This window comes from Rhyacophila brunnea, unplaced genomic scaffold (genome assembly GCF_057557595.1).
Source record: "Rhyacophila brunnea isolate RB1 unplaced genomic scaffold, BYU_Rbru_1.0 scaffold_15, whole genome shotgun sequence".
NCBI classification, from domain to species: domain Eukaryota; kingdom Metazoa; phylum Arthropoda; class Insecta; order Trichoptera; family Rhyacophilidae; genus Rhyacophila; species Rhyacophila brunnea.
Window position 1 is genome coordinate 12,088,396 of NW_028232806.1, and position 18,215 is coordinate 12,106,610.

Consider the following 18,215-nt stretch of genomic DNA (forward strand, 5'->3'; position numbering starts at 1 on the left):
TATTAATAATTTAGTTGCTAGGACCCCCTAGCAACCAATAATGTTATCAAAATAACTTTTCATACAGAACAGAACTAACTAAAAATGAATTCAATTCTGCTTAACGACGGCTAAAAGTATTAAAAACATGCATTGGCATCGTGTTCTGATATATTCTAAAAGTTTCAAATGTTTAGCTAGTCGGGAGATTAGTTAACAATCGATTGCAAGATTTGTATAGGTAAATCAGTATACAGTGGCACCATGGACACGGTAAAACCACCATGCAGTTGTAGTGGTATTGTTTGCTAGCATAGAAACAAGCATTGCAGAAAACTATTCCAATACAACCGCGTGTCGCCTATAGTGCCACTGTAGAACGATTTACCTATACCGGACAAACAACCACCGGACAAATAAGAATACGACCTAAGAAAAACGTTGTAAAATATACCTGGTTTCAGTATACACAACAAATAATACAGAAGACTGCCCGCATGACACATATTATACTGAATACATTAGATTAGATTAGACACTTACTTATAATAGCAATTATTATTCAGTAGTATTAGTATAGAGAAGTGTTCAGTGTTGAATTCGGTACGGTATTTCTAGTATGCCCAGTTATGAGACCGTGAATACAAGAGCAAAGCGAGAAAGACTGCTGGCTTTATATTTTATTTTCAAGATTGAGGTCGCCCGGAAAAAGTGAATTGGTTAAAGTGTATGAGAATTATTTTATTTCCTTTCAGGCAAGTGCATCTTGTGCAGTTTTGACATTAAGTAGGCGCCATTGTCGACGCGTGGGAAAAACATTATTTAGAAATGAAATACAACCTTACATTATCTAGCATCTTTATATTATTACGTACGTATACTTAACTACTATGTAAATTTAACAATAAAAACGAGTTATAAACACGACCATACTTTATTATGTATTTTTATTAACCTCGTATTAAATAAGTGGGCTTTTAGTTACTCTATATTGACATAAAAAGATTTCTTACACGCTGTAGAGGTCAAATGCCTCTTGGAATTGTTATTAAATGTGTCGCCAAATGCAGGGATGTCAACGTTAAGTTAGGCTTAACTAAGATGTTTTAATAAAAGCGTGTCTAAATCACGGTTCTAGAGTCTAGGCAGTTGGTAATGTAAGTAATAATAAAAGTAAGTGAACATTAAAACATTTGATATGCAGCTTTGCTTTTCGTTTTAATACATAAATTTTGAGAATAGTTTTAAGATTTACGGGAAACTCGTCAGTATTTTTAGGTCAAATATTCCACTAGGATTATGTTTCTCCCCTATATTTTACTTTTATAATAAGATAATAAAAATATACAAGGACATTTCATTACGTGTTTTGATCAAAAGTAATAATAATAGAAGACGTCAATTGTTTTTATCATTTCCACTAAGTTGCATTTTTTTGGTAGAAGGTATGGCGTAGCTTATGACCCAGCAGAACAGATTAATACATAGAATTCAGATAGGCTATACTCCAATACACTACATTTCATACGAAAATGAAACACACGTTATAGACGTGCAATAATGTGTGTTGCAACCTTCAAATTTACCAAATTTTAATGAGCGTCAATGGATGAACCTTGAGTAGTTGTCAAAACGAAGGAATAGTTTAGAATGACGTATTATTGATACGTGTTTGTTTATCTCATATTATTCCACACTCGAGATCGGTTGCCTATTACTCTACACTCGTTAGGTATTTCAGTTCCCATTCATTCTGTGTTCCCTCTTATGAGCATTTAAACACCTAGGTATGGTATGCATTTAACCCTTCGTCTCTTTTCAGTAGGCGTTCCTATGTTTTAATTAATCTTAAGTATTATCTACCCGATATTCTACTCTACCATAATATATGCATTTTTTTTTGGATTCAGTCTTGAATATCAATTGACTCCAAAATAATAAATCTTACGTTATGATAGTTATACTAGATGACAGCGCAGACATTTTTGTGTGTAGGAAGGGATGGTATTAATTTAAATCGGACTTATTTGTAGGTTGTATGCGAGAGTAAGATTGTAAATGCATACTATTTATAAGTATCGGTCACCGTTATGTATAACATATCATTCATCTGCTGGAAGGTTGATGCTATATTTATATATTTTTCAAAAAACACTAGAGATTCTATGAAACAGAAGTTGATCAAAATATCTACAAAGCCTTACAATATCCCTAAAATAACTAATATTGTCACCATTCACAACTTTTGAGCATTAATAAGCAAAAAGCCATGCTTATCACTGTCAGTCATATAGTGAGTAGATTGCTCTTGAAGCGTGGCTGCAGTCAGCGGAGTGAAGTCATACGAATGCATATAATACTTAACGCAACATATATGGGCATCCACAGAGTGATGGTTATGTTATGAGATTTTTACGAGAAACGATTTCTTTATTACTTGTGCAATCGTACATTGCCCACCGTCAGTTTGGGCAGAGCCCAATATAAAATCTCTTTGGCTGAAAACCATCCCATACTAATCAGTCGAATCCTCATTGGCTGCATACCATTTAATACCGATAGGACGACCAATGAATGGCTTCGAATGCTTTACAAACTATCATAAAATGAGTATGCATTAAATCTATATTAATTTAGCTAAATGCCTCTCCTATATGGTAAATTAATGATCATGTCTTATATTAATATTATTAAATGAATGTTATTCTAAATTTATGCTATAAAACTGTTGCTTATCATAACACGTATTGTACTAAATGTATGTTGTGTTTAGAAGGTTTATATAATTAGTCTAACATAATTAAATTGATAAATTTTCTTTTGGTTTTGTTTATACAGATTAGTATTGATATTTAAATACAAAAGTAGCAAAGGTATAGAACATCCAATCTTAGATAATGGCTACATTGTGTCGAATTCAGTTCAGTGGAAGATTTTATTTATCGAAAGAGAAAATTCGGCCACGAACGAAAAAAAGAAGCCTAATAGCTATCCCAGAAAGTAAAAACAAACCATTTAAGAATTCACTCTGAAAGCATTCATTCATTAAAATATTTAGTGCTATCTGTTGTACTGCATAAAAGATTTTTAAAACGCAATTATTTTGCGGATGTTTAAGTCGTTCAACAGTGAAAGTTTATAAAGATAAAAAGAAGATAGGAAAGAAAAAGCAATGACGCTTTGGAGTAGCAATCTAGCGTGTATAATGTCCTGGATTCATGTCCCAGCTTGATAAAGTTCCTATAACAATTCGATTTTTTATTTAATATGAGTATTTACCTATATTCTTATTTTAGTCATATAAATTGGGTAGTTTTCATCGACCACCCCTCTTTTTCAGATTGTGAATAAGATTTGCTAGATAGAGTGAGGAAATAAGCTATTTTGTCACAACAAAATGACAATGAAAGTTAATCGTTTTTGAAGGTTTCGAGAAGAAAAATCAACAGTGAAATATTTTTTGGGGAAAGACGTGACGCAAAAAAACGCTAGGTTTAACACCACGCGCCAGATGCGATTTTTACACGATTGTAAAATGCTATACTTATCTGGAAATATTGGCAACATATTACTAATAAGGTTATTAAATTGGAATAAATAAACAGCGAGTAAACTAGTAAAGCTTTTTCTCACATACTCTTTGTAAACTTGGCCATTAATGCAAACTTTAAAATGAATGAACCCCCTTGGAATGAATGAGAATATTTTCGAAATAAAAATCATCAAATATAATTTTACTATGAGCCAATCAAGGATGGCATCAATTTGATTAAAAGATGCAATGCTAAGGTCTACGTTATGTACCAAGATTCTAACGGAGTCTAAGCGGTGCATTATAAAGTAATCCAATATGGCACCGTGTTGTCACGATCCGGATAATAATGACATATATTAGTTATAATATGGTTATAATATTGCCGTAATAATAATAATAATATAGCGATCGATATTATAAATATATTGACGAACGTTTACTGAAATATCACGGAATGAAATATTCAATAGTTACCGTTTTATTATTAAGTACCTTTTAGCTACCTAAGAAATGAGAAATTAAGAAAAACTAACAAACGAAACCGTGAATACGATTTCTGATTTGAAAATGTCGAAAACCAACCGATTAGTGGTTTTAATAATTAAAATTTACGCAGTATTTCCTGCAATCTCGACAGTTTTATGTCAAATGACATTAGGTATAAATACCAATCAGCTGTTTCTTCTCCGCCATGTTTTTCCAATCAGTTGTTTCTATATTCGCCAGATTGCGTTAGGAAATGGGCCTTATTACCTACGACATCTGAATCTGAGCGGTAATTGTTTTAGGTTTTGTTTGTCGTTTGTTTTTTATACTTAATTTATTACGGTACCCATAACAAGATATTCGTTTTTATTACAGATTAAACACTCGGTTTCGTTTTCGGATGGATCAATATTAAATAGTAATTAACGCCTGGCAATCAATATACTTCTTAAAGAATACGTCTCGTTTAATTTAGGTAGGTAATATTAAATTATGTTCCTTTTGTTCAAGTAATCAAAGAGATTTGAAAATAATGTCTGAATTATTAAATTATTTCATTTCTAAGGACGTCGTACAAATTAATACTACTAATTGACCAAATTTGGCATAATTGTCATTATATAACTAGGTATATATATATTTTTTAATTTGTGTAATTATATTATATCATATGATATATTTTTAATAAATTATATTAGTAATACGTATAATTAAATTATTTCAGATTTATTAATATTATTAACTCGCCTTAAGCTCATCATATCATTATTCAAATTATTTAATAAAATAAATTATCTTACTTATATTATTATTCTTTTCACACAATTTTTGTTTTCTTAAATAATGAACGTGTTAAACAAAACGTCTTTATCTTTGATATTTCTAAATATTCAATTAATCACGATCGAGGCGTATTTAAATACCGAATACTTAAAATAAATAATCGTAAATCCATGTTTGGTCAGTATTAGAATATTTTTAATACTCAATATACGCCGTATTAATGATTCCTTCCAAGTTTTTAGTATGAAATGATAATATTTCTGCAAATACAATGTTAACAACATTTAAAAAAAAAACACAATTCATATATTAATTAATTTGTATAATTCAATGATCGTGAACGGTGTCATCAGCTGCTGGTACAGCTATTTATACAAATCGGTTTTTAAAAATCGTGACAACGTACATAGTATTCAGTTTCAAGTTCAGTTGAAAATGTCCCACTGAGGCGGACGAAGCCGGTCCTAATATATTAATTAAAGTGGAATAAGTACTATAAAAAAATTGCGTTTTATTAAATAAAAACAACAATACAATGCAGTTCCACCATGAATTGACAGTTAACAAAATAAAAGGAACGTATATAGTATTAATATTTTAAGTGAAATTCTTCTCCCAATCTCTAAACCTTAACTCCATTCTGTCAAAAATATGAATTAACAGAACAAAATACAAAACTAAAACCTCTTTGCGTAATTTAGGACTAATATGTTTAATATATTGAGAACGCGAATAATCTAGGTTTCAGCCATGGAGTGTCATATGAAGTAAAATACACAAGGAAGTAATGTCGATTTAAATAATGTTAATACTCTTCATAATCAATATAATTTATGACACACAGCGAGGGCCATGGGCTCCTCTATCTAGCATTCGCCTCTATGATTTACCACGAGGAAGTAATCGTATAGTATATTATTATTTTGTTAAAAGTAACAATTATTAAAGGTGTAGACTGTAGACTAGACTAGTATGATTAAAATAGGTTAAAATGACTGATTAGGTTTTAAACAGTAAGAAGTGACGTTAGTTGACAGGATGCGGGTGAAAATCTTAACAAATAATGACACTTTGACATGCAATACGTACTGCCTACGCACAAGGTAGATTAACATTTTTTATTATTGTCTTAACACCGTTCAAATTAAAAATATATATTACAGCTCCATGTTTATAGTGTAATAATGATACTGTAGGGGTCGTCGATGTGAGGGCCAATGGTGTGGTGACGAGGAGAGATGAGAAATCGTTGTCGTGATTATGAAGGGTGTGAGTTTATTTAAATTGCGTAAGTACATGTGTACAATTATTATAATAATGCGAATCACAGCACAGAGCGATGTGCTTCGGTCGAAAATTTACAATCGAATAATTCTCTTTTTATTAATGATGACGTACTGATTATTATTTTATCAACTTAAAATTATGTAATAATTAGGCTATTAACTAACTAAGTGAGAACAGTATACAAAGATTATTGTCGCGGTCATTGATCTACAAAGTTAGCTATAATTTGATACCTACATGGAAATGCCTATTAATTCGATTTGTAATATGTAATATCAACTTTAAAACCAGACACTGTCTTCGGAAAAAACAACAATATTTAGGTAGTGGCACCGAAAGAGGATGAGTAAGGGTGGTGTGTAGTGTCTTTAAGATATATGGCAACCTTAGACTATAGATACGGTCCGTACCTTCAAAATATAAAGTGACACTACAGTTTTTGACTGAGCCGCCTTAGTATATTCAGTCAATTGACGTTCTAAAACATACAAGAAATATTCAACTAAACAGTTGATGACGACAAATTATTTATTCCAGTAGATGGACGTTGAAGTCCATGCCGACCGCGGAGCAAGGAGTGCCCGGATTTCGATGGGATAATTTATTATTTGAACATGCCTTTTGGCAAAAGTCTCTGTGCTGTAACAGTAACATTGCCGTGAAAATTATAAATGCTTTGACAGAAATAAAATGAACAGTGCGTAAGAGACTTATATTACTGATAACTGGAATTTATTTTATAGTTTACAAAAATACCATAATAAAAAATGGCCATATCAAACCTTTTCGTACTCAATTACCAAATTTATTTCAAACTGTAGCTTCTGTCAATTCTCACGGAACCTCTAACACGCTTTCTAAAAACAGTTTACCATATTGGATTTGAAGAATAAGCAATAACTAGCACTTCGAACGCAATTTATAGTTTTCTGCCCCAGCCTGAATATAATCGGCCTCGTAAATATAAAAAATAAAATTGTCTCATTTGTCACCTGCGCACAGCCCCTGTTGTTATATTTGATAAAGCCTGATGTTGTCAAGCGAAAACTAGGAGGCGAGAACTAATTCCTATAGAATAATTGCCTTAAACTACTGTCAATTAGATTTAAGCTAAATTTCTATCAAATTGGGGATATTATATCAATAGAATTATATTTATGCATGATATGATGCTGTGTATAAAATCTATGGTTTCAGGGTAAAAGTGCTTAAAGTCAGTTTGGTTGCAGCTGAGATAATCAGTTTTGAAACTCTTGCTTATAAGTTAATTGGTGTATCTTTTTTTAAATTTATTTTACATTATTTATATATAATTAATTTTTTATATTGTGTTGATTGTCTCAATTTAAGTTATGTCTACAAATTAAAATAGGTATCTATTTATTTGGCTTACGTGATACATAAAAAAGAGCAAATTTTTTAACCCACATTGACATTAAAATCATAATTTTGTAAAAACGCGACTTAAGAACTTTTTCCTGCAACCACAGAAACGATAAGTGCTATTTATGGCATCCTATAACATACGTATATATTCGTATCCAGTGAAAATAGTTACCAAATTAGAACAAACATAATATGAAAATTAATTACGTGTAATTTGGCGCTACGTTGTAGAGATATTCTCACATGATTGTAAAATTATCGCAAACTACATGTGAACATTTCTGAATGTTTCTAAGAGTAGTTACATGTAATAATTATTAAGTCTAGCCAAATTTGATTGGCCTAAAAACCCAGTTTTGTCATATTTAAAATTGATCGAGAATTAAGATGGCTCTCAAGGTGTATTATTTGTATTATCTTTCATACAGGCATGTGTATTTTTATTAATGATCTCATGAAAAGAAATGAAATGAGAATTTCTCATAACCTCAATAGTGTTAGGCAAATTAAATTAAGTATAATTTGGATTAGAATGAAAGCAGTCTTTCAATTAATTCAACGTCATAAACTAACAGGTATTATTAATTAAGGTAGCGTTAATTTTGTAGGTCTGAATAAAGTACACATATTATATTAATGTGTATGATGATATGATTACTGTAAATTTACAGAGTACTTAATGCCTTTAGAACGTTGTTCACTTATACTATGATATTTCTGTGGTATTCAGATGAAAGTAAATAATATTATAAGAAGATTTTTTCTAATTATAAGAACTAAAGCTCCAACTGTTATAAGTAAAATATAAACATCAATTTAATTTGCTTATTTACCAAATAAACAAATTAATGTTTTGTGAATATAGCTTTTACTAAAATATCACGGTTAGCACAATAATCATAGTATATCAGTCCTTGTAACTTTTGTAGTTGGGACGAATTTCGTCATTAATAAAAGATTAATAATTACGCCTTAGAATCTAACGTTAAAATCTTAGATGGTACATTGACGCAATCCTACTGACTTGACGTGAACTAGCAAACTTCCACTATATTTTATTTATGGAATTTCACGTACACTATTATGGATCATCAGCCTGGGTGATTCTACTACTAGATAAAGGCGTCTTTGCAAATGCACATATACCACTATGCACATAGACCGCTATGCTAAAGGCGCCATACTTAATTGCGACAAATTCTAACTAAACCCGAGAGATGTAGGTTCGGTTCCTGCGGGGTGGGGATGTCTTACTTTTTCAAAAAAGATTTTTTCTATTGGTTATAACATATTTTCTCAGAAGTGTTTTCAAACTTATGTATGTTATATATTTCTTCTGCACTTTTTCGAATGCTTCTGTATTATAGATTACTAGTGATTTTCACAGTTAGATGGCATTGTACATGTTATATTATTAATATGTTTAGAATATATCAGAGCTACCACTCTGCAATATACACACCATAATCGGTTGTCCATCAAGGTTAAATACCAATAATATTACAAAACCTAACTTTATAATACGAAGCAAATAGTCGGTGTATATTATATAGTTTAACAGCATCCCTCCTAGCAAAGTCAAAACATAACACTGATACAATATAGTTATTTATAATGAGATTAATAGGCATGTCAATCCTATATTATTTTGCTTCAGTGTATTTCTAATCTAGGGGATGTAGGATGGAAATACTGTATTTTTTGTTGATTTTTAATTATAACAAAAGTTTTCTTTGAATATATGAAGTTTAAAATAGGATATTATTGTTTTAATAATAAGTGTTTAATTATTTTATTTCACTGCTCGTAAAATCTTATACTAAATGCATTCAAGCATTTTTTGTCGGCAATAATATGTTCATTTCACTCTATATTATTAAGTAAGTATTTCTAGAACAAGTGCAGTGTGTCAAATATATGCGCTGAAAAAAAAACTCTCAAACTGATTTGAAAACAATGTTCTGTGAGATTAATCTCAATTTGAATCACCTCGAGCGGAAATTCATTTAAAATGAAATGGATCTGTTTCAAATAAATTGCCGGCTGAGATATGCCATTTTAAGATCCTATTGTTCTTACGGAGTTTTTTTCATAATAGTGCATCTAGCTTAGTACATTTTGTGGTATTGATGTGATATGAAATGGCTTCAAATCATGCGGTAAGTATATATGTAAAAACAGCAAGTATTTTATTAAAATAGTGGCAATTATTATTTAATATTAACAGCAAGTAAAAAATGATTATTGGTGAGAATTAAAATAATCTCTACGGAAGTCTTTAAATACGCATAGGGAATTGATCATTCACATAATATATGATTATTATAATATGTATGTAGTTTGGCATATAATATAAGTTTAAAAAAATCTGTATTATACAAATTAATTAAAATTAAAATTTAAAGACGTTCACAATATAATATAAGAATTATAGGTACTACGAAAAAGAAATATTGTATTGAACACCGTGATAATAATATATCTATTGATTTACAATACACGGCCACAAAATTAGATGACCACTGCGCGATTTATATTTGAAGGGGTATTGAAAATTGGCATATTACCTATTAGGCCTATTAGGGATCAATAAATCGAAATCGTTATAATATAATTTGAAAAAAATATGTCAATTTTTATATCACTCTATTAGGTTTTATGTTCGCGAAATCACTAATAATTTAATAAAAGTCTGTAATTTTTAATATTTTTTTTTTATATTGACATTTGAACCATTTTAACAAAAGGAATTGCACAATTAATAATATTTAATTCACCAGAAAGTCAAAAATTACTATTAGTCATAGAAATTAGTTCCATATACACCAAGAAGAAATCTTAAAGCAATTAAAAAACTTATTAGAAATGTACTGAGCATTTTTAGGCTCTCATATTTTAGAATCTAGACGTTTAGTTGATTCAACGTCGATTTGAATTCTATAAATTAGTATAAACATAAACCATTTCTTAACCCAATCTCAGATCTACAGTTTCAGTTGATTTCAATAGTATTATATTTTCATTAAACTACATACCACGTTTGTCAAGCCACTGCGTTCTCTGTCTAAAGGTTAGATTTATGTTTTTTTTTAACATATGTTTCGGGGACCGTAGCTCTACCCATTCAGAAGCCATGGTCTTTTAGCCTCAAGGCAATTCTGGCTCTGAAAATGACATACACATAAACAATTATAGTGTTATGAGGTAAAGTAAGTAGGTATCTACTTCCACAGAGTAAGCTAATTGGCCTATTTTAAGAATCCATATAACAACGTCCACATAAACTCAGGAAACGCAAATGAAATATATCGATATCCGAAGCAAATAGGTTGAAAATTCTTATTGCCCTCCCAATTGGCATCACCAATTGCAGGTTAGTTCTGCACCTTGGGAGAATAAATAGCTGAGGCTTTCGATTTATTGGATAGTTATTAGGAACACATCCTTGCAAGAAATGTGTATGACTGTAGTACGTTACTATATCGATAGACATTAATTGATTTATGTTGTATACTATCCCGTTTGCCTATTTTTACACCATGCGCAATCAACAATGGCAAATGCACACTACAGAATACAGTTAATAATCATTTATAGCACCTGTACACGTGCATGGACTTATTGCCAGCAATAGTGAGTATTTTAAACTATCGTGACAATAACTGTTTACACGTAAAGGTGATGACTGTCTCTCTAATTCATTCTTTAAGATTGGGCGAGATGCGATGTTGTCATTTTATGGTACTATTTGACATGTAGTGAAATTCGGTCAATCTGAAAATTCCTTCGTAGTTCGTTTTTTGCCGGCAGGTTCGCCACTATCATTCTAGTGCGCAGACGCAAATCTAAAAAATCCTACCGTCGCATGAAAATTCAGAGGCTTACAAACTTTTTTAATTCATACATGCAATCTTGCCAACTGTAGGATAATACAGGTTTACCCATAAATTTTCTTGTTATGGCTGCGATAATGCATACTGTCTCTTTTGTAAATCCCATGCACGTGTAAAAGGGGTTAAAATGCGTTAAAAGAACGTGAAAACCTTATTAGAAGTTTAAATTCAAAACGCATCAAGTACCCTCAGGCGATAGTATTAATATTATTATTAATTGTAATGTTCACTACATGTCAAAAAGTATTAATATAAATATGAAAGTTTTTTTTAACGCGGAAAAAATCCATTTAACTTTCCATTATTATGAGGACATTATCATATCCTATTGTATATAAAAATATAAAATAATATTAATAGATTTGTTATTAATTGCCATACATCTAGATCAGAGTTATTATAACCGAGTAACCAATAAATTTTACCAACATTTTTTTTTATTCTATTTCTATATCAACATAACAGTATGAACAAGTTTTTTTGTTGTTGAACGGTTTTGAACTTGTCTATTATAGAATGTGATAATCAATGTAATTACTTATCATATTCATAACATTGTGTTTTTTCATAACACTTTATACATTCCCTAAAAGGAAAGCCGATTTGAGTCATGTAATTGTGTTCGATGTACGGCATGTAGCGATCCATGCCTATAAGTATAGTTTTATTCTAGTAGGTTTAAATATTTTTTTATTACTTCTTCTTCCTTTAAGTATATGTCCACTCTTTATACAATCGATATAAAGTGGCGTCTCCAATCGCCTTTTTTATACAATATATTTGGAAGAGTGTCAAACGACTGGAATTATTGGGTGCGTCGTTTGCTATCTATATGCGCTACCAGTTTTTCCAATAAAATTGTACTATTAATTTTGATCAGCGTATAATATATTATGACAGTGAGAAATACTACATATAGTTCAAAAGAAATAGCGTAACAACGCCTTATACACCTTGTGAACAAACAGTAATTAGCAGCCTTTCAGAACACTGTTGATTGGAATAAAATGGAATATAATACATTTTTAGATTTTAAACAATGCATGGTTTGAAATATCCTCTGTAACGTAAATATTAAAAATCATAAAATATCTAAGACCGTGAGTTATTTAATTCCACATAATATTGCTTACCAGGGAAGCCACTGATCAGGCTAATGTTTTCTTATAGCAGGTTTTTCTAGTTTTGAGAGGTTTTTGTTGATAAGAAAATATTCTATTGTCTATACTCTATACACTTGGCAACATTACTCAGAAGGATACGACCCTCTTCTGTTCTTTTTTCAAATCTGCTTTCTTTTGTTTTCGTACGTCGTTTGTTTTTATTCTGCTGTCACTATTTTGATATATTACACGCATAGATAACAGACCTATATAATATATATATATATATATATATTGATTACACGTAATACATATTAAAATGTAATCTTGAAACATCTTAGGCCAGTAAAAGCATATTTTACTTATAAAAAGTGAATAATATAATATTATATATTTTATTTTCTATTAGGATACAAAGAGATCTATTTTTTTGCTGTTCCACTTATGAGAAGATTATTTAAAAAAATGTATGTATTATATTTATATTACATTATTATTATTATATACTAAGCCGTTTAAGGAAAGTTAGTCAATATTGTATTTCCAGTACAGTGTTATTATGTTGAGTGATTCAGTTTCTCTCCTTCGGATTAGAAAGTGCTTGTCAGTAATGATTTCGGTGACACATAATGTAATTCATTCATATTCTTAAAATGATGCGGATATAGCATTAAAAAATAATACTATTATGTAGATCTTTACAACCATTTTACCGTATTAAGATCGTTATAATTCTGGACCCGAGAGGTGAGGCGACTTGTTTGAATTTGTTTAGCAATTTTTCTCCAAAACTGTGAGTCAAATGTAAACTCCAATGAAAACTAACAGAATATATTTTATATATAATGTAATATACAATGAAATAGAAGGTATTATTTACGTGTTAAGAAAATACTAATTTTATAACGGTGCTATAATCACGGATATCTCTCAAGATATGGTTCAATTCTCAATTTAAAATTATTATTATTATTCTACGATATTTATCTATTAATATATAATATAGACCATGTCTGAGCCTAAGAAGATCATTATAGGCCTCCATGGAATAGAGGCGTGTATAAACAGATTTTTGTATTTTTTTTTACAAGAAATGGAGAGTTGCCCACTTGCTAAATCTATTATTTTATCAATACTCTGGTTCGAAACACACATTGAAAAATAATATGTGCGTTTTCCAGAGCCAGGATTTGAATCTGGGACTCATGTAATCATAAAATATTGATTTCTAGGATGAGAAAAACGCTGCCCTATAAAGTTTATGGATTTTTCAGACTTTGCTTCCAAATATGCGTAAATTTTTGGACCATTATACGGCACCTGAACATTAGTATTATTTTAAATCCAGGTTGTTTTAACTATTTCTTTGTTTAACATAATATTATGTTTGCTTAATAATATAGAATTGGACTACAAGACAAATTCACTAGTGTAACTTAATCAAACGCTTGTCAACTTTAATTATTTAAAATTTTAAAATGAAAATTTCACTATGTACCTATTAAACGTTATCTGTGGTCAAAAAAGTGGCCAACACACAATTATCGTTTTTTAATGTCATATCTACATATTTGTTTTTTTCTAATGAGTTTTTGAATCTGTTAGATGGTAGAATTGTCTTGGCACGATTGAAAGGAGTATATACGCATGTCTCGGAAATATGAAATATTAAAAAATCTTTTAGAAGACTGTAGGAGGTTGATGGAAGAATATTTAAAATACGCTTGATTCGTTTTGCCTATATTATTATTATTATTTAATCTATGTACTCGTACCTACAATTATTAATTTCATATTCCGGAATAATAAAATTGATTTGTTTTATACGACTAAACTATATTATAATATGAATTTTACAGGATAATTATTTATCGACGTCTGACAACCGCAAGTTGTCCTCGAACCCTAATTTTGACACATTGGAAAATAAATTATTATTTATCATATAAAATGTATTTATTACATAATTTGACACATATTATTATGTCCACTAAATTTTTGATAGTAAAATAAGATATTATTGTGGTATGCTAAGCCTGTTACGTCATTTTAAGGTGAATAGTCTAACTACTAGATGTATATAGGGACAGAATACACAGTAACTAATTTAATATGTTTTAATCAAGTTGAATTTAAACATATAATTTAACAAGAAAACTATTATAAACGTGCATTTGTTAAAGTGTCATCTTATTATTACATAATACTTAATGGCTACGTTTATAATAATTAAAGTATGGCATAGTAAACATAATCCATTTGTATGCCGTTATCTACGCCGATTATAGACAGGCCGGGGAACAAAATTGCGAGTTACGATGGTAGTGCTAGATATTGATTATTTTTCATAAAAATAAGGTAACCTGTTTGCAGTAAATGAAGATTTTTGATTTTATCTTTCGTGCAAATCAAAAATTATCGTAATACCACGACGTATTTCAATATTCAACCAGCATAGTAGTTTACAAACAGTTTACCATAATATGGCACTTGAAGTATGAAATATAACCGATAGTTAATTTTGTCACAATTATATATTATTACGCATAGCTTAGTAGTCAGTGCATATGGGTGCGGGTTCGAACCTGCTAGGTTTCGTATTTTTTTTCCCGAAAAGATTTTTTTATAGTCGTTATTGCTCACATGTATTTTCAATGTGTGTATGCATATTACCAAAAAAAACGGTAATAGTTCACACATAATATTTCTTGGTCGTACATTGTTTACTGCCGCTCAGGTGTTGTGAATTCTAGTATTGTAATGTTGTACTATAATGTTATATTATGTAGGGTTTCATTATCGTTAAATAATATCATAACATTCATAACATAGATTATTCTAGTTATACCTAGCACATATCAATAAATTTTAAACATAACAAGAGAGACATAACTGATTTTATTATTTAGTTTAAATAAAGCTATTTTTATCAGTTGTAGGTATTGAGCGTATGTAGGGTTTGTAGTGAACTATTTATTTTTCGATCAATCTTCTTTTCAACTATTTAAAGGGCAGGTGCAAAGATGCAGTGCAAAGAATTTTGCCATGTATAATACTTGTATAATACTAGTATTGTGATTGTTCATGTAAAATATATGTATATATATATATTAAGAATGTTTAACATTTTTAGAACATATTCTATCATATTTCAATCGATGTGTTATTTATCTAGGTAAATATATTTTTTTGAATTAATATCAAATAATATATATATATAGGTATTGTCAGAAGAATGATAATTAGATAAAAATATATTTATTTACACAACGGTACCTATTTTTTATTATTTTAAAATATGCATTATTATAAAAATCACCTTATAACATAATTAATATTGACTACGGATAAAAAAAACACAATAGTGCATATCTGTGGCAAATAGCCAAAAGCTGATATGTCAAAAATATGCCTTTTTTGCATTTTGATTGATATGTCATGGTTAATTTGATATTTTTAAATTGTCAAAAGCTGCCATGTCTACTGTATAGGTACACATTTAATAACAATTGTGTATATGTACTGTTATGGCTTCCAATAGTTAGAGTTCGTTCGATCTACGCTAATAATAACTTTTTTTTATAGAATTATTAATAACCATGTCCTTGCTTTTTCGTACAAGGTGATTGTTAGTAATTTTGAACAATCACAAACACCCAGACTTTGAGAAAAACACATAAATATTGTGTCCTCATCGGGTATCGAACCCAGAACTCTCGGGCGGAAGGCCAGCGCCTTACCCACTGCACCACGAGAGCCGCCAATAATAACTTATTGTAATATATGGCAAAACTAATAATTTCTTTTCTTTTTTTTCAGAACCAAAAAAGATGTTTGGAGGTTATAGAATTACACCAAGATTTTGCACGCCATCGGCACCAGCTCGGAGACATAAAGCAGAAGAGAGAAGAGGACCAGCGATTTGCATGTTCAACCACGAATGTGCCCAAAGAGACGGGGAAGTGGTCGGAGCTTGCATGGACGGCTTCCTCTTTGGGGCATGCTGCCAACTCTTTGGAACTCCGGGGGTCATGAAGGACACCGTGGAAAACGGAGTAGTCATGATGGCCAGTAATGATGCAGCCATTAAAAGACCAGACGGATTACTAACGCCGAGTCAACTAGACGAAATAGTCATTGGGGATAGAAACAGAGTGCCAGCTGTAGGAAATGTAATTAATGGAGGGTCAAATATGTATATTATAAAAACGACCGAAAAAGAAAGTAATGCGTACAGCAAAAGTCCTGATGATGATACTAATGAACAGATTATGGAAGTGAGTCAAAATTTTATGAAGAATCCTTCAACATTATCTGTCAGTTTGAATCACCTAGCGTCTTCTACCGAGAAGTATCACGATCTTACTTCAAGTGGTTTAGCTCAAATTGCTAATACTTTACTAAATGAAGCTCCAGATACTGCTGATATTGTTCCAGATAATGTAGAACCAGTAAATGCCGGGTTGTTTAGTCATAGTACAATTTCTCATGAAGAAGCGGACACAATTTTGTTCGATAGAAACGGTTCAGTTGTAGTGGATGTTTCACGACCTAGTGACTTCATAAATCCGGGGGACAGTGTGCAAGTTTCAACGATGCAAACTAAACCATCAATGGATACTCAGTTTTATACCAAAATTCCATCTACAACTCCGTCTACAACAATTTTTACACACAAACCTGTGTACCAAAAGCCAGTCTTTAGACCAAAACCAACCAAACAACCGTCAAATACCCAAGATAATTTTGTTCTCGTGCAAACAGTCAATAAACCACAACAAAATAAACCACAGACTGGCGTGACAGCTTCGGATTCTATTCCTGAGATGGCGTCTATTGAATCAATAATGAACATGTTGAACGAGACACATCCTTCGACAATTACATACGATCGTACAACTTCTTTGCTGATTGATACGTCAAACAGTAAGGTTACAACTGCAGATTATGACAGGACTACTTCGTCACCGCAGCAATATTCAAGTGGTTACCCTACTTATGAAGACATTTACGAATCAACGTCTCAAAGCTACGCAACCAGTGGACATTACATAACTACAGGAGCACACAATAAACAAACAACTTATAAACCTCCTTCCACTAGCTATGTTTATCATCCTACAGTAACAAGACGACCAGGATATACAAGTTCTTCCGATAAGAATTCAAATAATTATGGATCGACTTCTAACTACTACACAAAAAGGCCAGCGTATCCGCAAGATTTGATAACCGATGATGAAGAATCTTCAACCGAGAGTAATGTTATCTCATCGACTCTGTCATATGACGATTATTGGGGTTCAAGTCAGAACACATTCTCTTCAACGCCACCAGATAGGAAACCACCATCGACGAGTTATGTTTATAGTGCTACACCCACAAAACGACCAGTGTCGAATATACATAATGTGGTTGGTCCTAGTTATGAAGTATTAAATGGAAACCCTGATACATTCGCAAGTGTTACACCCACAGTAATTGTTCTGTCATCTTTGGATTCTCCAAATTATGGCAGCCAAACTCCAAAACCGATTAAATATCCTATTAGACAACCGGTTGAAACTGAAGAAAATTTTGTGGAAGTTCCATTGGAGCCACCACACAAGAAACCGGTTCATCTTGTGACAATAAACAATGTTATAAGTTCAACGAATAATATACATTTGGGGCAACAGCAACCTCAACAACAACAACAGCCGTCTACTGACAAACCTGCACCGACTGTATTGATAACACCTAAGCCAAGTACTGTCACATCTC

General features: G+C 31.1%; 1 protein-coding gene across 1 annotated transcript in view; it reads left to right on the top strand.

Annotated features, from left to right (window-relative positions):
* The window catches only part of flz (transmembrane serine protease filzig), a 61,672-nt gene that overhangs the window by 24,614 nt on the left and 18,843 nt on the right, over nt 1–18,215 (top strand). The window contains exon 2 of the mRNA XM_085943270.1: nt 16,272–18,205. Coding sequence (XP_085799396.1) covers nt 16,272–18,205 — 1,934 coding nt within the window. The remainder of the gene's footprint in view (nt 1–16,271; nt 18,206–18,215) is intronic.